Consider the following 20,364-nt stretch of genomic DNA (forward strand, 5'->3'; position numbering starts at 1 on the left):
TGCAATTCCCAGGAGCTCTCGTGGGGGATGCGGCTGCCTGCAAAGACGCCGGGCTTGTGCTAATGGCGGCTGCGTCCCTTTCTTGGCTGTCAGAATGAAAGAGCCGTGGCTTTTTTCCTGCAGCCTGTTGGCCTGGCGCTCGCACAATAAGGAGGGTTGCTCAGCAGGGGCAGGCAGTAAAATGCAATGGTAAATTACACTTTTCTACCTAAATGGGCATTTCTGAATTTCCTGCTGGGTAGCAAGCGCCGTGCTGAAGCGATGGCAACCGCTGCGAGCCGGCCAGCGGTGGGGGCTTCGCTGCAAAACCGTTGAGCAAACCGTCGCCTCCTCTGCGATCACATTTAGGCAGAGCGGGAGGCCCAGGCCCAGGAGCTGAGTCTGCTTCCTGGAACGGCTGCCGAGAAGCCGCTCGGTGACAATGCAGCACTCGCCCACTCTGCGCCGATGGGAGCGATTACACACATCACACAGACCAAAGAATCAAAACCATAAAACAGCTTTTTTCCCCCCCTTTCTTTAAGAAGTGCTTGTGGTCTGGGCAGGTGTTTGCAGGGGCTGAGTTTCACTGCGCTTCACAAAGCCGCCGCCCGGCCCGGGAGAGCGAACGCGGCGCGAGCCGGGCGCCGGGCAGCCCTGCAGACTCGCGGCCTGCGTTTAAAGCCGTGCGCGTGAGCGTCCTGCCGAAAGCCAGGAGGGGGAAACAGGGACAGGAGCTTCACTGAAAATGAGACTCGAGGCTTTTCATGAGCCTGTGAGCGTCACCCATTCCAGTAACGCGCAAAAAAGGGAGCCGTCACGTTGAATGTTAAATATCTTCTTGGCTCAAATCTCATACGCTGGTGTCTGTGCTGAACGCCGTCCGCGGGGGACGGCCAGGTGCCCTGTCCCCGCGGCTGAGTGCACAGCGCCCGCGTGCCTGGAAATTGCATTTATGGCAGCCCTACATGTCTGACAAACAGTTTAACAAAGCTAAGCTCTTTTCCATTAAAACTGCTTTGTAGGTGGTAACTCGCCAGCGGTTTCCAGATGAGGTCAGGCGTGGGCACGGAGGCAGGAGCCTCTGCGGCGTCCGGTTACTCCGGGCGGTCACATCCAAGCCCTGGTCGCGGGGCCGCGGAGGAGCGGGAGGCGGCTGCCGAGGCCGAACGCGACCCCATTTGCGGGCGCCGAGGAGGTGCCGCCGGCCCTGCCCGCTCCCCGCTGCCCCTCTCCCGCCTCCAGCCGCAGCGGGCGAAGCTGGCGCGGGGCCGCGGAGGACGTGCCTGCTCCAAAGCTTGCACCGAGTGTTTTGGAGAGCAACAGGTTTTGTGCTAATTAAAGAGGAATCAATTAGGCTGCAAGATATTCAGCCACCTGGTGCCTCTGACTATTTTTTCCTCCTCCTTCTCTTTTTCCTTAATGCGCTGCTGCTGCCTCCAGGGAAGTCATGAAAGAAACAAGACACGTTCCAGTTTCTTGCTTTCTTTTAGATTAAAAAATGCTGTTTGCGAGGAAATCTGTGCAGACCAACCAATTAAAGCACTGTACATGTCCCTGAGATTCGCAGACAGCTATCTCCCGTGCCATCTATCGCTCCCCGCAGCCGCCCTCCTGCCCATCCGTCTATGCGTGTCGCTGATCTACAGCGCTTGGCTCCGTCTGCCGCTCTGAGCTGCGTGAAAAAATAATCTACGGTGAATAAAGAACAAGCAGGGAAGAAGGTGTAGTGGGATCCCGTGGGAGGCACGAAGCAGCCCCGCCCGCGAGGAAGCCCCTCGGAGACCCGGCTGCGCCAGGCTTTCCCTCGCCAGACGATCCGTCGCGCAGTCGCTCCGGGCGGCTCCCGAGCCCGGCGGCGTGCCGGCCTTGGAGGAAAGGGCAGGGCGGGAGGCCGCTCGGCCGGGCTCCGGGGCGGGTGACGCGAGCGGGTAGAGACCCGCGCCGGCGTCGCGCCCTCCGGGACGGGGACGGGGGGGACGCGGCAGGGCCGCAGCGGGGCAGCGCTGCCGGCAGCCCCCAGCTCCCCCCGGAGCGGGCTGACGATAACCCGCTCCCCACCCGCGACGCCCCTGCGAGGACGGGCTCGGCCAGAGGGGCCGGGCTGCCCGCGGGACGCAGAGGCCCCCAGGCTGCTGCTTCGCCCGGCCGCTGCCCGGGAGGCGACAGCTGCGCGGGAGGAGCCTGGCGGGGCCGGAGCGGCCGGGAGCCAAGCCGCGGCGGGACGCCAGAGCCTGCGGCTCGCCCGGCTGCGGGGAGCGGAGGCCGGGCGGTGCCTTGCCGAGGCGGCGCGCTCCGCGGAGCCGGAGGCGATGCCAGGCCCGGCCGAGCCGCGGGAGAGCCGCAGCGGAGCGCTGGCCGGGCAGGCGCCGCGACGGCCAGGAGAACCCGGCGCTGGGACGGCGAGGGCGTTGGGCGCCGTGCTCGTGGGCCGTCACCCGCTCGTCGGCCGCCTCTTTCCGAAGCGACGCGCTGCCTTTCGTGACGGCGAGAGCAACCTGCGCTTCCCCGCGCCGCAGCTGCCGCGGGAGCCGGGTCTGGCTGCCTCCCCGGCGGAGCTGCACCCGCCGCACCCGCCTTTCCACGCCGCCGTGCGGGGACGGTTCCTCCCGCGTGGGAACGTCGCTGGCCCTCGGAGCCGGAGCCGCCACCACGTTGGGGGCCGAGCAGCGCGGGGACGGCGGTGCCGCGGGAGAGGCGGGGGGTCCCCCCCCTCTGCGCACCTGAGCTCCCGGGATGAGTAACCGCTGCTGCGAGCAGACGTGGCGGCCGCCTTGGCCTTATCAGAGCTGGGGTTCAGGCCGCCGCCGAGCAGCGCGGCGCCTCCAAAGGAAAAGCTTATGCCGTGCCCTGGGCAGCGCTGCTGCCTTCCCAGCCGGGAACCAGCCCCCGGCGGCAGGAACGGGCTCGGAGAGGGGCAGCTTGGCAGCACCGGCGCCTTCCCCAGCACCCGAGCGTGGCTGCAGAGGCTCCCCCGCGCCGGGCTCGGCCGGCGCCCCGTGACAGTACGACAAGCACGTACTAATAATAGTTCTTCTTCGGGCTGATTAATTGCCCCAAGCTCATGTTTGAAAATGCGGCACCATAAACACGCTCCTGCACGGCCCTATTGAGTTACCTCTGCAGTGTTTATAGCTGTAATAAAAATACTTGGGGGAAAAAAGCATAAAGGCAAACCGAAGGCCCGGGCGTTTGGGAGGTTTCGCGCTGGTTTGTGGCTTTGCACCTGCCGCCAGACGGGCCCAAGAAAGAGGCAGCACTGCCCGTTTTGGAGGACGCAGGAACTGAACCGTGGCTTCGGCCCAGTTCCTTGCTCCACACAAAAGGGGCCTGAGGGCTCTGTGGGCACCTCTGCAAAAAGGCCGAAAACTCATTGCACCTCTTGTCTCGGCGGTGCGAAGGCAGAGCTCGCCCCTGGGCTGGAGGGGAGCCGGCACCAGCGGGGCTGATCATACGCGCCGCTCCCAGCGCTGCCTCCAGTTCAAAAGCGCACTTGGCTGGTTTAGGGGTGTAACGAACCGCCCCCTTCGCGGCGGACCGTCCGCTTTCTCCGTCCCGCGCGAGCGGGCTGGCTGCGGGAGCCGGGCAGCGGCACGTCGGCGCCCGACACGGCGTCGCCCGGAGCGCAGCGCGGAGGCACGAGGGGCTGCTGCGAGCGCTGGCGCCGGAGCCGGGGGGGCCGCGCTGCCGCCCGCGCCTCCCGCTGCCGCCGGGGGGGGGGGGGAAACGGAGCCGCCGCCGCGGCTGGAGCCTGGGCCGATGCCGCCACCGCGCGGGGAGCGGGCGGCGCCGACGGGCGATGGGCCGGGGGGGGCCGGGGGCGGGGGACCGGGCACGGGGGCGGGGGAGCGGGCACAGGGGGGGCGGGATGGGGGAGCGGGCAGGGGGGGCCGGGATGCAGGCAGGAGCGGGGCCCCCCGACGGCCCTGCCCTTCCCCCGACGGGGCTCCCCGCTCCGCGGCGCTGGCGATGCCGCCCGCGAACGAGCGACCGGCGCCTCTTCCTACCCCCGGGAGTGAGTCACCCCTCCCCCCCCGGCACCGGCCGCCCCGCCGAGCCCGTTACGGCGGGGAGGGAGCGCGGGGCCGCGGCGGAGCCTCCCGCCGCACCGATCGCGGCGGCGCTGCTCTATCGCGACTCGGCGGCCGCCGCTCCGCGGTTTCCCACGGCGGGAGCCGCGGGGCTGCGCTCCCACGGCCGGCGGGGCCGCGGCGCCCGGGCAGCCCCCCCGCTCGCGCCGGGGCTTGGCGCCGGCTGCGGGTTATTCCAGGGCACCCGTCGGTTCTGCCTTAAGGACAGCAAACAGGGGTCGAATTCAGGGAGACTGAGCGCGTGGGAGCCGCGGCCGCCGGCGCTGCCGGGGCTGTGAGCCGCCCTCCCGACCGCACCGTCGGGGCGCCGCAGCGCGGAGGCGCCGTCTCGGCACGGCGGGGCCGCCGAGGCCCGGGGGGCGCAGGGCGCGTGCGCGGGCGCAGAGCGGGCACGGCCGGCGCTGCCCTTCCCAAAGATGGCCGCCGGGGCGCTGCGCGTAGGCGCGGTTGCGTCATCAGGCTGCGCCGGGTGCGGAACAATAGCGGCGGCGGCCGAGGGGGTAAGGCGAGGCCCCGGTGCGGGCGGGGGGCTCCCGGGACCGGCGGGGCGGGGGCGGCCGGAGCGGGGTCTCGGGGCGGCGGGGCGCGGGCGGGCAGCCCCGGGGTGCCTCCGCGCCGGCCCCGCGGGCGGCCGCTGGGTGCCCGGGCCCGGTGGGGCCTCCGGCGCGGGGCCGGTACCGGAGCCGGCGGCCTCGGCGCACCGCGGAGAGCAGCCTCCCCCCGCTCCGCCGCCGGCCCCCGGGGCGGGGACGCGCTCCCCGGGGCCGCCCGCCCCCAGGTGGAGCCTCCGCCGCGGCCCCGCGGGAACCGAAACCGAAACCGCGCTCGCAGCCATCTTGCCGCGGCCCCCGGCTGCCTCCCGCTCCCGGCGCCGCCTCGGCTCCCCGAGCGCCGCCCTGCAGGACCGGGAGCCCCCCCGTTTCTGGCGGAATACGCGAGCTGCGTGTCGCCTCCCGGGGAGAAGCGAGGTAGGAGCAGCTCGGGGGTGCCGCCCCCCCTGCGCGGCTCGGGGTCGCTTCGCCGTGGGCTCCCCGGGAAGGGCCCGGTGCCGCCTGCCGCCGTGGCTCCCGCCGCCCGCCCGCGCTGGGCGCCTCGACGCGGCCCGTGGCATCGCTGGGGCCGGTAAAATCGGTCGCCGCGGCGGTCGCTGCGTGTGGGTGGAGGCCGTGGGCTGGTTCAGTGAAAGTGAGATTCAGGGTGGCCTCGGGCTCGGCTTGGTTCTGCGCGCGGAGCGGAGTCTGCAGGTGCTTGGGATGCTCCGGTGTTGAGTCGTTTTGGGGAGTTAACTAGTTCGCTTGGAGCCTGCCTCGCTTCTCGCCTTGTTTTCGCTGTTTGGCTGTTGGTTCCCTTGCCTTCCGCCCGTCGATCGCACTTCGCATCTGGCTGCGGAGCTCCTCTTACATTCTCACGGTAATCCCTGTATGAAGGTAGGTGACTTAAACAGGTCACCTGGAAAAAGGCAGGATAGGATGCCTAGGCGAAGGTATCAGATGCATGTTTGTATCCATCCAGTTTCATATTCAGTTGTTGCTGAAAGGCTGGAATATATCCTGTGCGCTACTATTTTTTAAAGAAAATTAACTTATTAAACTTATACACTAACCCCTGTAGTTCTGGGGATGGCACACCTGTCAGTGACGTGAGAGAAACTGGGTTTGTGGTCCCGAAAGACTTTTCATGCCATTACCCATTGGAAACCTATCCAATTTCTCTGTATGTTATCACTTTACTTCTCTCACTGTGTGAGGCTTTATAGGTCACATACTGTCCAGGAAGGAAAGGACATTTGGGGTTTCAGACTTCCGTCATGAGTCTGAAATCGTTTCCGAGCCTGTTGCAGCTCTGTTCCTTTCCACGTGGCTGCAAGCTGCTCCATCTACTTGTGCCTCTGTTTCTCTGTCTGCAAAATGGAGCTGCAATTCTTGTCTCTCTGAGGGCTGAGATGTAAAAACTCCCTTACGTTTTGGAAGCGCGTTGTGACCCTTAGACAGAAGGTATCATGAAAAGACAAATAAAATCAGCTCTGTGCAGTTAGCTTGAAATTCAGTCCAACAGGAATGGGGGGGGGGGGGGGGGGTGTCAGTCTCCTTATTAAAGCTGTTTCCTGTAGTTAAGTTCTCCTGTGATTCCTGACAGTTTGGTTTTGTGCTGGGCAGACATATAATTTGCTATTTATGTTTGTATGAATAATTTAGGCTTGGTAGAAGGAAAGAAAGTACTGAAGAGGTGAAGATGGTTGAAATGTCTTGGTAGCAAGGAAGCTGGTTAAATTGCATTTCTGGACTCCTGTAATCATGTGAAAAGGTTCTGAACTCCTGTTTTTCCTTTCTAGCAGGCCTGTCTTCAGGAGTTGAGTGAAGAGTGAACGCAACCGCCCTTGTTCTGGTGTGCAAGCAGCCCGATTCATCCTCGCGTCCCAGCAGTGCGCTATGAACAGAGGCACCGGTCGAGGCAAAGGCTCATATTCTACCTATTCAAGACGTAACTGCCCCAACACTAATCGAGGGTTTTTTAACTGTCCTCTTGCCCCACAAGGAAACAATGCAGAAACCTTTCTAAACCAGCAGAGGCAATTCCTAACCGGCCAGGTCAGTGAAGCTCCTGTCTATTTACTTCAGAGACAGAGGCTGCCCTACGAACCGCACGCCAGAGGCTTGCAAGCTGTGGCACCAGTTCCTGCAGAGAGATGGCAAGTCAGCTGCAGCCCAGCAGGATGGCCTAGATCCTCCAACAAGAGCCAGCGTGTAGAAACTTCACCACGTTATTGCCCTCCTCAGCACCACTGTCAGAACTCGGAAGGGCACTCTGACAGCATCAGGCTGAATTTCCAGAGATTGTCTCTTGCTGGACAAAGTTGTGAACAAGAAATTCTGACTATTTTCAGGCAGCTTGGGCAGGGGAAGACTTGTACCGTTTATGATCTTGCACGTAAACTTAAAACTCAAAAGAAAGAAGTCAATCGTATTTTGTATAAACTGCTCAAAGAAGGCAAGCTGCACAAAGGTGAAGAGACACCACCACTGTGGAGGATCGCCTACCCAGTTGCAGGGAGAGAAAGAAGCCCTGCTGACTACAGGGCTTGTCACACAGATCCAACTTTTGAGATCAAAGAAGAAGAAAGCAGAGCAGGTGGCTCAGCAGACATTGATCCCATGATGGCTGAGACTAAGGATAAAATCTGCAACTACTTGTTCAGTGTGGCAGAGACAACAGCACTGAACCTTGCCAAAAACATTGGGTTTTCAAGGGCCAAAGATGTTAACGCCTTTCTTGGTGCTCTGGAAAAGCTGGGAGATGTCCACAAACAGAACACGAGCCCCCCACGATGGTCTCTTACAGACAGGAAACGCGAGCGGATGCAGATGAGGTTGAAGGCCGCTGCAGCAACAAAAAGAGCAGATCCCACGCCAGAGTCGGATTTTCCACCTTCCTCTCTCCCTCCAGAACCACGGGAGATGGCAGCAGCTTCACCAGCAGTAACATCAGAAGCAGAAAGTATAGAAAACGGGCAGCAGTCGTTGGGGCTGACTGATCAGAGCGATGCCAGTGACGCGGAAGCAGCCTTGCCTGACACTAAGTCCGAATTCTCCAGTTTCATTAACTACGATAACTCTGAAAATGGCAAGTGGGCCACAGATGACATCCCAGATAACTTGAACACTATCAACAAGCAGACTGATGAGTCAAGATGCATCATGAATCCTCCCTCTTCCCCCAGTTACACTGCCCAGTGTGAAACTGCTTTCCCATGTACACCCATAGAGAAACTGATTGCTTGTCAGGAGAAGAACCCAGTGAGCGGCCTTACTGAATATTCCCAGTACACTTACCAACACTGTGAGTTTGCCATGCTGGAGCAGAGTGGACCCTCCCATGAGCCACGGTAAGAAAATTTTGAAAGTTTTTGCTCAAGCTGATCTGACCTCCATTAACTTCATCCACTCAGCCTTGTCTTGAAGGGCCTGCTCATTAATGTTTACTTTGTTTTGGAATGATTAGCTTAGGTTTCATTAAAAAAGCAGTTTCCATTCCCAAAGGTCTGTACATGCCTTAACTAAAACAGGAAAGAGCAGTCAATAAAAAGAAGACAAGTCACCGCACCTCTGGAGAGCAGAGCAGAAAGGGAATGCACTGTTCTGTTCTTCCTGCCACTTGCCATTGCTGGATATACTTTGGGCCAGTCAGAAAAGGGTGCAACTGTGAGGCTGGAGGAGCGGGAGTTAACATTTATGGGCAGACACTGCTCTGGCCAGTGATGTAAGGAATCAGCAAACTGGGAGGAAGCAGACAGGCTTTTGCCTGTTTATTTGCAACTCCTTTTGACTCTAGGAATTGCTGCTATGAGGAATGAGATAAAAATAAAATGCCAGGTCAGCTGCTGGAGAATGCATTCCCTTTGAGAGAGGTATACAGATGCTGGCATGTCTGCCCAGGAATGGTTGATTCCTTGCAACAACTTTTTTTTTGTGCTGTCAGGTCTCTCCATTTGCAGGGCTAAAATGTAACCCCATGCAGCCTGGATTCGGCAACCCCACAGCTTATTCTGAGCAATGAAGGTGGGATTCATCTATTTGGGTAGCTCCCTTGTCTGATTTAATCACTTGACTTTCATGTGGATTACATGGGGTGAAACTGGTATTTCTAGGGCACCTTTCACCTCATCTAAATGCAGTCAAGATGCTCTCACCCTGGAGGTGTTAGAAAGAGCCCAGAACAAAACCGCTCAGGTGTAGATATGTCAACTGTAGCATCTCAGATTAGATGGGGTGAACACAGTGTGGACGTCTGTGTGGTGCAGCAGGTCCGAGCAGCCTCCGCGTGAGCAGAGTGTGTAGCATGACGCTTGCAGGCGCACACAGGCATCCTGCCTCCCTTTGCCAAATTGTGGCTATTCCTGAGCACCAGTGAGACAGTGAAAAGCACCATATGTGCCACACTGGAATATGTCAATAGACCCGCTAGACAGGAAAATTGGCCTAATTTCTAAAGAGAGAGTCCCAGGCTTTTCTCGTAAGGGGAGATCTGAATGGATTTAGCCCCAGCAGTCCATCTCCAGATCCAGTTTGATTCATTTTCTTTGGAAGCAGGTTTTCTCTGCGTAGGGCTGGAGGCTGGAAGAGAGGCCATCTTTTTCCACCGGGAGCTCAAGAGAGACAAAGGCGTTAAAGGCAAGAGGTTTAAGCGAGGCGGCACCTCTCCGAGATGGTGTGAATGTACTGGGAAGCTCACAAGCACTTCTGGATGGTTGGAGAAAACACTGCCAGAGGGGCAAATGACCCTGAATGACCAGGTGCAGATGAAACAGCATAGACTGCAGTAATGCAAGCTTTTAAGCTTCCTTCATCTCTGCGCGGGAGAAATGACTGAACTACTCTTCACATACAGCCATTACATGTCTCAGGCACCTGTGGAACAAGACAGCTCATCGTGTTATTTAGGAGCTAAATCTGTAGCTGCTCTATCTGTCATGAACAGCTGTGAGACGCTGAAATGAGGCCCAGACGCAGAGCTTTCAGGGCACCTTTGATATTTTTGTCTTTTTTGCCCAGCGTGACCTGGGTTTGCTTTCATACTTGGGAGCTAGCTGTTCCTTCTCACTTGAATTCCAAGAGCAGCATTAGTTGCTTGCTATGAACAGATCATGCTTTTGCCTCTTGATTAACCTTTTTTTGGTTTCTCTTTTCTTTCAAAGATTTAAGTTCCAGGCAGTGATTAATGGGCGCCGATTCCCACCAGCAGAAGCAGGTAGCAAAAAACTGGCTAAGCAGGAGGCAGCAGCTAATGCTATGAAGATCCTGATGAACGAAGCAGAGGATGGAACACACAGTAAAATTAAATGTGAAGAGCTGTTTCCCTCAGACAATTCTGAGTCAGAACTGGTAAGTCTTGTATTCTTTATTTCTGCAGTTGGTCAACCAGAGATTAGTCTGAAATTGGATTTCTCCATCTTCTTGCTGTAGCCTTTGCACCCAGAACCAGAGTTGCCATCTGCGCCAGCTCATCTGAACCTACTTCCTGGGAAGAACCCTGTCAGCATATTAATGGAATATGGACAAAAATCGGGGAACACAATTGAATTCCAGCTACTCTCTCAGGAAGGCCCACCTCATGATCCTAAGTATGGCAAATTATCATAAACTTTGGGGAGGATAGAAACCCCTTCTTTAATATCCTATCTTTAGCATGCTAGCTGCGTTCCTGTACTTGTCGCTGACCTAGCTGAGTGTTTCTCTTATCCAGAAATTCTGGGCATGGCTCCTCCAGCATGCTGGTCTCCAGAGAGGGATCAAAAATAGTGCCCTTTCTCAGAGAGGCAGGATGCCGTTTCTTCTGCGAAACCAGGAACAGGTTCTAGTCCTGTACCAAGCTGATAGTACTGACTGGAATTTTGGAGGGTCCAGGGCCATCCTGGTAGATTTAAATTGGAGAAAACCCGGAAGGGTCCAACTTGAACTGAAAGAAGGGGATAATAAACAGACTGAAGCATCTGTGCTTAACATTCTTCATATGCTATAATGTCCTGTCAGGTTCAGCTTCTGTGTGAAAATGGGTGACCAGATTTTCCCTGCTGTGGTAGGCAACAGCAAGAAGGGAGCAAAGCAGATGGCGGCAGAAGTTGCTGTGAAGATCCTTTCTGGAGAGTCTGGACCACGTGTCTTGCCTGAACAGGTACAGAGAGCTTCTTTCTAAGATCCACGTGTATTGTTCTTTTTCTCTATATTTTGCATTCTGCTGGATATGACCCAAAATCATGTGCTGGCTCTAGCAGAGGTTTCCTACCTGCTTACCAGCTGCTCAGTATTTAACAGCCTTCTCCTGTCTAACTCTGCTCTAGCCTGTCAAGGAGTCCCAGGGTGACCAGTCCATGCAGAACTGTGGAGCACAGATCACCACTCCAGATGAATCCAAGGCAGTGAAAGCAAAGGGTGTTGGGGAGCTCATCAAATACCTTAATGTCAATCCTGTCAGTGGCCTGCTGGAATACGCCCGCAGCAATGGGTTTGCTGCAGAGTTCAAACTCATTGACCAGTCAGGACCTCCCCATGACCCAAAGTAAGTAGCTGCATCTGTCCAGGAGAAAATTCATTTATTGTTGTCCTGAAGAAAGGGCAGGTTCATGCAGAAAATGCAAAACTCCTGATGCAGTTAGAGGTGGCAACACACCAGGCTGCTGCTTCTGCTAGACCTTATGTCCAGATGACAGTGAGCTACCTTCACTGAGAGAATTTAAAAAACAGACTAAAATCTGTAAGTTTTGAAGTGTCTCAGTGGTACAATGCTATTTTTATAGGTTCATCTATCAGGCGAAGGTTGGAGGCCGTTGGTTCCCAGCTGTAACTGCACACAGCAAAAAACAGGGCAAGCAGGAGGCAGCTGATGCAGCACTCAGAGTCCTCATTGGGGAAACAGAGAAGGCTGAGCGCATGGAGGGGATGAACATCGCAGAGGTAAATCTTCCTCCCCCAAAGCTGGAACTGCTTTTGTAGCCCTTTCTGTTCTGTGCCCTTGAGCCCAGCAGAAAGATGCCTCCAAGATTAAACTGTGAGATCATTGTTCTCTAAAGGTGTAGATATGCTGATGCTTTCCTGAAATGGGTTAGGTGTTTCCTCAGGGTACACATGTACTCTTCCCTCCTGCTGGCGTCTGCTTTAGGGCTAAATTATCTTCAAATTCATCCACGAGCTACTGAAATATTCTCCTGTGGTGGAGCAGGAACACAGTCATTTTTCTTTTGTGACTTCTCCTTCCAAATTCCTTGGTATAGCTTTAAAAATCGTTTATCAACTCAAGAAACAGTGCCTCAGATAAGAACAAAGTGCTGGTGCTGGCAGGATGGCAGTCCCACATCTATACTGCTTTAAATCACACTTTGAGTTTTGTGATCCCTTAAAAGCTGTGTTCCAGGCTGCACAGCTGAGCACAGCAGCTGTGGCTCTAAATAGAAAAGCCATCAGGGAGGATGTGTCAGTCATAGCTGTGCTAGAAGAGGCAAGTGCCCGTCTGAGATGGGAGCAACTGTGCAGTCTCCTTACAGCCAGCCAGAGAAGGAATTCCTCCAAAGCCAGTGACAGATTTCCTTGGCTGAGTCCGTGGAAACGGGCAGGATTGCTTTTGATTTTTTTGCAACGGGGGTTTCCCCTGGCAATCTCGGGAGGCCATTCCTCAGCCCATTTAGCTTGCTGCCAGGAAGACAGCTTGCTGCTGTCTGTTAATGATGTCCTTAAAGCAGAACTCAAAATATTGAGCAGGATTTTTCCCAGAGAGATCTGAAAGACACTTCAGCCAGCCCTTGACAGGATAGTGTCCATGCATTCAAACCAGAACTGCACTGGTCTCTTCTGCCTGTAATTCATGTTTGCTGTGTTCCTGCCTCCTGCTTGGATAGCTGTGCTTCAGGTTAGCTGCTGCTTGAACAGTTTTGTTCAGTGACCTGCTCAGGATCTCTTAGCTGTGCTGGCTTTGTGTCCCTCTTTCAGCTCCCTGTAAGTGGCAGTACCCTGCACGATCAGATGGCTATGCTGAGTCACCAGCGCTTCAACACCCTCACTGCTCGCATCCAGCACAGCCTGCTTGGACGGAAGATCCTGGCTGCCATCATCATGCGACGAGGAAGCAAAGGCCTGGGGGCTGTGGTTAGCATTGGAACAGGTACGAACAACTTCTCCCGCATATGTTGAACTGCGACTTCCCCACTGGATTCCCTGTCAGCTATGACTAGGAAATGGCTGTTGCTATAGGCTTCTTCAGGGAGGGCAAGAAACATTCCCAGGGCTCACATGGTGTCACAAGCGATCTGGTTATAGAGAGAGAACAAAGTGAAAATGCCTTCAGCTATATTGCTCTTAATCTTTGCTTGCATTGCTACACGCTAGTCTGTGCATCAGAGCATGGATTCTTCCTCATGTCATGTAGCACAGGGTCCCCTGGTTTCTCTCAGCTTTATATACCTTAGCCCCCTTCCTAGACAGCTGCCACTGTTTCTCCTCAGAGCGGTGGGGTGAAAAGCACTCAGGGCTTTGCAGGTACGTTGCCCTGAGCCTGTGGCAATTTAGATCTCTGCTGACCCTAGAGTAGCGTGTGCTCTTTGTCCCTTTAGTTTCCTAACTGCTTGGATCAGGATAATAGTCTTCTAATAGTCAGGGTGCTGCTCAGGACCTCAAAGGAGTAAAACTTGAGGTAAGCTGAAACCCTCCCTCTTTCAGTGGAGCCATGTGTTGGCATTATATGATGCTTGCCTTGTTTTCCAGGTAACCGTTGTGTGAAAGGAGAAGAGCTGAGCTTGAAAGGGGAAACGGTTAATGACTGTCATGCAGAAATCATTTCTCGAAGAGGCTTTGTGAGGTGAGATGAGAAGAAATCCAAAGGAGAAAGTTGGCTGCCAAGAGGTGCTGCCCCCATATGTTGACCCATTCTAAGGGACTGTAGCTATGACAGTTCCTTCGGAGGCTGCTGTGTTGAGAGAGGCTGTGATCCTCTAACACTACTGTGTATCCATGTGTTGTTAAATAGAGGGACGTTGTTTCTGATAAGAAAGGGCCATGCCTGAATGGTGCCTGAGTTAGTACCGAATTGGAGACTTGCCAAGAGCCCAAGGGCCACATCTAATGTACTTAAAATAAAGCATCCTGCAGAAGCTGCTTGGCCAGCGTGCAGAGCACTGTTTCAGTCTAAGCACAGCCCTGTCTGAGCCAGGCTAGAGCAGTGCCCGATAATCTGGGGAACCTGCAGGCCAAATCCCACCACTTCAGCCTTTTTGGATCTGGGAAGAGGTCTGGTAGAAGACGTCATTCAGGAAAACTTATGACAGATGTGTTTATGTTGATAAGTGAGAAATCCTTTTTCATCAGCTGGGAAGGGCTTTCCCAAACTAGACCACATAACTGTCACTTCTGTTCTCTCTTTACACATTTAGCATGGCACTTTTTTTTAACTGAAGTGAAATAATCAGCTGGAATTGGACTAGCTTTACTATTGTGCCTACCCTTCCAGTTACAAACAGCAAAGCCAGGTGCTTTCTTAAAGCCTTTGCTGTCTCTATACTTTGCATGTTCCTCAGCACTGGGAGGTCAAGGGCAGGCCACTAGCAAGCTGTAAAATCGGAGAATTGCATTCTTGCTTACTGGTTGTCTTGGCCGTTAATCCTGACAATCACGGCTGCTGGGCCACTCTGTCACTCTGATGTAGCAGAGTCTGTTGGAGATGAGGATGGTGAGCTTCACCTCCCCTCAAAGTAAGTCCTTGCACAGGCTCTACCTGAGTTTCTGTGCAGCTGAAGTTTTCCTTTAGTCCTTGACAGTATGTTGGAAGCCTCAAGGTTTTTTCCCCTGTACCTGAACAAAAAGCATCCATAAAAGACCCCGTCATTGTAAACAGATCGTGTGGTTGTGCTAATAATACCATCTGCATTCAGCTGCCTATGGGGCTGTTCACTCTTAATGCAAACTTGGTGCTGACTAAAGGTGCTAGGTTAGCAACCTTGAAGTCTTCTTCACAGTCAGATCAGATACAAACAAACAGCTGCCAGGCAGGCTCCTTGCTCTCTCCTCGCAGTGCTCCCCTCTGCTCACTGGATAAAACACTTATTTTCTGTTGCCCATCCTCTGAACAGCAGGAAATCTGCTTTGTTATGTTACTCTTTCAGTAGTGTCAGATGCTATTTATTGGCTTCCAAGTATTCTCAGCTGTGACTCCTGTCCTTTACTCTCCCATGTGTCAGGACCAAGAGCTCCTGATTTTGTGCAACAAAGGCAGCACTTGGGGCACTGCCCGTTGTGGGCACAGGCTGTGGTTGGATTGAGGCGGTCCTTGTCTGAGGAACAAAGCAGCCTTTAGATGTTATGTTGTTATTTTCAGGTTTCTATATAGCGAGCTGATGAAGTATGACCCATCAAATCCTTCCTCTGTAGAAGAGAGCATTTTTGAGCCAGCAGGAGAGAAGAGACTCAGAATAAAGAGCAACATCACCTTTCATCTATATGTCAGGTTCGTATGGGCTTGTGGTCCAGTCCACAAGGAATGACCAGTGTCAGCAGCACCCCTGTTTTTCTGGAGGTGATCACAGAGTCAGGAGTCAGATCACAGCCTTTCTTCCCTGACTGCGTATGGCCTGACCCTGCCGGTGTGCGTGTTCTGGCAAGCAGACTGCCTTGTAATTCTGACAGCTGTATACAAAGTGCTGCTGGAGAACAGTGGTCTGTGCCTGAAAGAGCCCAGACAAGGGCAGGTTTTAATACTAAATTTACCTTGCATGAGGGGTCGGTGCTGCAGACTAAGTGGGCCAGGCATTGCACTGTCGCACACCAGTCTTGGGCGTTGTCTGTGACTTTTTTTGGTTGGTTTAGTTTGGGGTTTTGTGCTAACCTTGGGAGTTCTTTGTTTTCTAGCACGGCACCCTGTGGAGATGGGGCGCTTTTTGACAAATCCTGCAGCGATCAGCCAAGCGTGATAGGGGAAGCCCAACATCAGCCTCTCTTTGAGAACCCCAAACAAGGCAAGCTGCGCACAAAGGTGGAGAATGGTTAGTGCATTCACTCCCTACACCGTGGGGTGACTCTCCTCCTCTGATCTGAACCTTTCTCAGCACCGGAGCTCCACAGTTTTCTTTCCCAGCTCTCTGTGATGCTGTCACGGGATTTGAAACATGCGGGAACTAAAAGGGGTGAAAGGGATGGGGGGCATTAGAGGGAATCTTTTTCCTTCTCCGTTCTTCCTGTCCGACTGCTGCGTTGGCAAGAGTACAGTGCAAGTTTGTTACAAAGCTTGTTTTGCTGTGACCTCCCTTTCAAGCACAATTTAATTTTGTTCCAGCCATGTGAAAAATGACCTGTCTCTAGTCAGTATAGAGAGTTCCCTTTTTTTATGTGGTACTAAAATGGTCCCAGAACCTGGTGACTGGACTGACTCCAGAGGTCATTCTGTGCCCATTCGGTCTTGAAGGCATGCAAGTTAACTTCTTGTGCCCTAGGTAGATTATGGCATTTTGAGATTTATTTTGTATCTGACTTCACAAAAAAGCTTTCTTTTTCTCTCGTGCAGGGGAAGGTACCATTCCTGTGGAATCAAGTGACATTGTGCCAACGTGGGATGGGATCCAGCACGGGGAGAGGTTGCGCACCATGTCCTGCAGTGACAAAATCTTACGCTGGAATATACTCGGCTTGCAAGGGGCATTGCTATCACATTTCATAGAGCCGGTTTATCTCAGCTCCGTTACACTTGGTATGAGAGCCGCAGTCTTTTCTGGGCTGGGATAGCTGTGCTGCCCTGCTCCTTAGAACTGGACTGTAGTAACAAATAACCTCCCTCCTGCAGGAATAGAAAAGAAGCTCATTTGTGGAAGCTGTAGGAGTAACAGAGTGAAACATTGCTCTTGGTAGAGTTGTTCTGTTTTGAAGTGAAATGGGAGTCTGTGGATTTCATGCAACGGGTGGAGTGGGTGTTTTCTGCAAGGTTCTTGATTTTAGGAGGCACATCTGATCTAGAGGGTGAGACAAAAATTGCCTGCATGTGTCTTTGGTGATAAATGTTGCCATCTGTAAAACTTCATCTTTCACATCTAGGTGACATCTAGCAATGCAAAAGTTGCTGTTTCTGTTCCACATGGCTACTGGTTTTCTGGAGCTTGTGAAAAGTGCTGCAATTCTAAGGTGTTGTCCTGTCCATTACCAGTGCAGTTTTGTTTCCTAATGCCTTCATGTATGTCTTCCCAGGTTACTTGTACAGCCAGGGTCACTTGACACGTGCAATCTGCTGTCGCATGGCAAGAGACGGGAACACGCTGGAGACAAAGCTCCGGGCTCCTTATCGTGTTAACCATCCTGAGGTACTGTGGCCTTGGCAGCTCTTCATGTTTCCATCCCCTCTTCCATCTCTACCGATGAGGTCAGGTTCCACTGAGGCGTTCTACAGGAGTGTCACCTTGCAGACAACTCTCCAGCAGGGTCAGAAGGTTAATGACCAGTAAACCTGCCTTCTTTTATCGTCCCACAGTATCCGTGGGTTACCGGCAATGGCTCGGTCTGGGAACAAAGAGACCAAGGCTGTCCTTGTGCCCCCTTAGCCTTCAGTTTAGTACTTTATTTCAGAAAGGAAGAACCAAGTGCTTGCTGCTCTCAGGAGTTTGGGATGAGCTCGACCGTTGTCTGCAGGGGATGGAAACTCCTCAGATTTCACACAAGATTGGACCTAGAGTGACCACCTCTCTGAAGGAGCAGCAGCAGGGAACCTTAAGCGTGGTGTAGCAGAGATTTTAATGTGTGCAAAGCCTGAGTATCTGGGAAAACAAATGCTAGTCTTGGCCGTAGGCAAGCACATAGTAGCTGATACAGTATGCCCAGTCCCCTGGCAAGAGGCTCCCCTTAACAGTGCTAGCTTATGCAGCAGGACTGGTGTTAAGAAACCCTCTTACCTCTGATGCAGGTTGGAAGAGTCAGCGTATATGACTCTGCCAGGCAGACAGGCAAGACCAAGGAGTCTTCGGTGAATTGGTGTCTTGCTGATGAAGGTGAAGTTGAAGTCTTGGATGGCACAAAAGGAAAAATAGATGGGTAAGAAGAGCCTTTCCTGACACTGCTTTTTCTGTTTGGGGAAGGCGGGAGTCAGTTCCAAAGTTACTAATACGCTGTGCGCTGTGACAGCACCTTATGTGTGGGGAGGTTTGGAGAGAGCAATTCTTAACTGAAGTGGGCACTCTTCTAGCAAAACAAAATCCTTTACAGCCCTGACCCTACAGCAGAGCCCCACTAAGCCAAGGGATCTCGCAGGCATCTGATTACAGGGTTGTTCCCTGTGTCCTCTGCTCCTATTTGCACCTTTTTGTGTTCTGTCTTCAGAGCTTTCCTCACTGCCTTTGTCTTGCTTCTCAGACCAAAGCTGGAGGTGTCTCGTGTGTCCAAGAGGAAAATGTTTGCCCTGTTCCAGCAGTTATGTGCCAAGAATGGCTGCAAAGACCTGCAGAACTGCTCTGTGTACTCAGATGCTAAGGAAGCAGCCACTGCATACCAAGAAGTCAAGCAGCACTTCTTCAAAGCACTAGAAGAGATGGGCTACGGCAGCTGGATCCGCAAACCTCAAGAGGAAGATAATTTCTCTTTCTCAAATGCATAGCGTGCTGCCTGTGTGTGTGGGTGAATGGGTGGAGGTCTGTGGGCGAGTGAGTGTGTGTATCCATCTTTCACTAACACCTTTCTCAAAGGGAGTCAGGAGTACGCAGCAGTTTCCCCTTTAGTCCTTCGGACTGCCTTCTCGAGAACCCATGTCTCACGATGCTGGAGCCATTCATGTTACTTTGAGACTCTGGCCTTTCCCTTTTTAAAATGTGCATGAAAATCATCATGTCTTTTTAATCTAGAGCAGGCTCAGTCGCCTTTTGCTTTTATGTTCTCTTCCTCTTTTTTCAAAAGAAGGCACAAGAAACCAGAGGGGTTCCAGGACTGCAAGCTCAAAACGTTTGGACCATGCACTGCAGCTCCCTCTGGCAGGTTTTGAGGCAAATTCTCTCTCTTGAGAAAGCTTATGGGCTGGCTGTACATCTTTCACCCTCTCTGAATGGTGGCTGGCAGCCCCTCTTGTCTGGGCTGCACATTCTTACTGGGATCTCTGTTAGACAGCCAGCAGGACCAGCATTACATTCCGCGTTAATAAAACTTTCTGTATTATTAGATGGCGCTGTTCAATGGGGTGTTTTAATTCCTGCAGATTGAAAGGAGGGTCCCTGGCTAGAGAGGGAGAGTTTTCAGAGAGGAAAGGAGGCGAGTTATTTGCTAAACGAAGCTCTGACAAATGAATGATCTACTTTACTACACGGTCAGTTGGGCTGAGGTGTCGTTTGCTGACACTGGGACAGTTGCACATTAAGCTTCTTGCCTTAAGCAGAGGGTCACTGGGCAAAATCGAGCCCTGGGGAGCCTTGACTTCTGAAAGGAGAGGTCTGGGGAGTGAGTTACTTGCTGGTGGTTGCTGGAGGTGCTCATTGGCCTGGGCTGCTGTGGGCATATCTGAGCTCAGCAGTCCCTTAAACTCACAGGTGAGAAATAAAGACACCAGCCCCATCCCACAGCAATTTTATTATACTTTCCGGAGTAGTTACAGTCTGCCTTTGGAGCAGAGCCTTTCCCGGAGCACAGCGTGTTCTGGCTGTGCTGGGGTGGTACAGCTTGACACTAGTGACATCAACCGGACCAACAGCCCATGAAGCGCGGTTGGTGTGGAAGCGTGGCCCAGCCTGCAGAGGAAGAAAGGCCTGACCTGGGGAGCTGGGGCGGGGACGAGCCCTTCACTCCTGCTGCGCTTCCGGCTTGCGCGTCTCCCCGCTCTGTGCGGTGCTGCGGCCCTGAGCGCCCTGCCCTGCAGGGAGGCAGGGGAAGGGCTCCCGCGCTCAGACGGGCTGTGGCCGGGCGCGTTCGAGGCTTGTAGAGTCGCTGGGGTGTCCCGGGCTGCCCTGCGCCGCGGCCCTCACCCCCCGTCTGCTGCGCGCGGTGCAGAGCCCAAGGGGAGCGCGCGGGCCCAGCATGGTGCTGTCGCCGTGCGTGAGCGGAGCGGAGGCTGTGCGACGCTGGAGGTGCGAGGAGGGAGCTGGTGTCCCGGGGCAGCCCCGGCCGTCGAAGGCGCTGTGCCCGGGGGGGGGGAGCGGGGCCCTTGGTAATTACGGAGCAGCCCGTGCTCCTGGGGCAGGGGAGGTGGCGGGAGCCCTGGGGACTTCTCTGACCCACTGAAGTCTCTGGGTTTAATTTGCGAGTGGCTGAATTGGTTTCTGGAGCAGCCTCCCGCTGTGCCGCGTGCCAGCGGCTGCCCTCTGCTCCTTCCTCCTTGCAGCACGAAGGGTTGGTGGTATTTACAGAAAACACTTGCTTTAAAATTTTCCCCAGCGAGACCCATTGCTGGCTGGGGGCAGCAGGGGAAGCGCCGCCACCACCGAGCGATCGGCCAGGGCGTCCGCCCCGAATGCGCCGGCTCCCCTGCACGAAGCGCTGCTCGGCGCAGCAGCCGGCGGACTGCGTTTCTCCAGCCTCCAGCCGGAGCTGTGTTTGCTTTTTTTTCCCCGCTCGTGCAGTTTGTCGCGTCGCTGTTCTGGGCTCCAGCCGGGAGCGTCGCAAGGGGCCGGTCGAGCCGCTGGAGGTTGCAGCGGCCGCTGGCACTCGGTGCTGCCCGCAGGTGGGACCTAAGAATAGCGGCCGCCCGCCCGGTGCGTGCTCTCAGCCCGGCGCTTGCCGGGCGGGCGGCTGCCGCTGCTCTCGCGCCGCTGCTGCCGCCTCGCCTGCACGGTGCTGCCCGCCGGGGCCCAGCGCTGCCGCCG

At 54.8% G+C, this 20,364-nt stretch overlaps 1 protein-coding gene across 4 annotated transcripts; it reads left to right on the top strand.

The window, feature by feature from the left end:
• Positions 1–4,440: 4,440 nt before the first annotated feature.
• ADAR (adenosine deaminase RNA specific) lies at positions 4,441–18,732 on the top strand. 4 transcript variants are annotated; one of them, XM_064499095.1, is made up of 15 exons: positions 4,441–4,570; positions 6,403–7,953; positions 9,763–9,949; positions 10,031–10,188; positions 10,598–10,739; positions 10,906–11,123; positions 11,362–11,518; positions 12,548–12,719; positions 13,319–13,412; positions 14,925–15,053; positions 15,455–15,588; positions 16,107–16,289; positions 16,781–16,893; positions 17,490–17,617; positions 17,936–18,732. In XM_064499095.1, the coding sequence occupies exons 2-15, from the start codon at positions 6,500–6,502 to the stop codon at positions 18,174–18,176; spliced, it is 3,510 nt and encodes a 1,169-aa protein (XP_064355165.1). In that variant the 5' UTR covers positions 4,441–4,570; positions 6,403–6,499; the 3' UTR covers positions 18,177–18,732. The 4 variants fall into 4 exon arrangements, with proteins under 4 accessions (XP_064355165.1, XP_064355166.1, XP_025975655.2 ...); XM_064499096.1 differs by having other exon boundaries at positions 4,472–4,570; positions 6,406–7,953; XM_026119870.2 differs by lacking the exon at positions 4,441–4,570 and adding an exon at positions 4,817–5,038.
• The last annotated feature ends 1,632 nt before the right edge of the window (positions 18,733–20,364 follow it).

The sequence above is a fragment of the Dromaius novaehollandiae genome, chromosome 29, assembly GCF_036370855.1.
Source record: "Dromaius novaehollandiae isolate bDroNov1 chromosome 29, bDroNov1.hap1, whole genome shotgun sequence".
NCBI lineage: Eukaryota > Metazoa > Chordata > Aves > Casuariiformes > Dromaiidae > Dromaius > Dromaius novaehollandiae.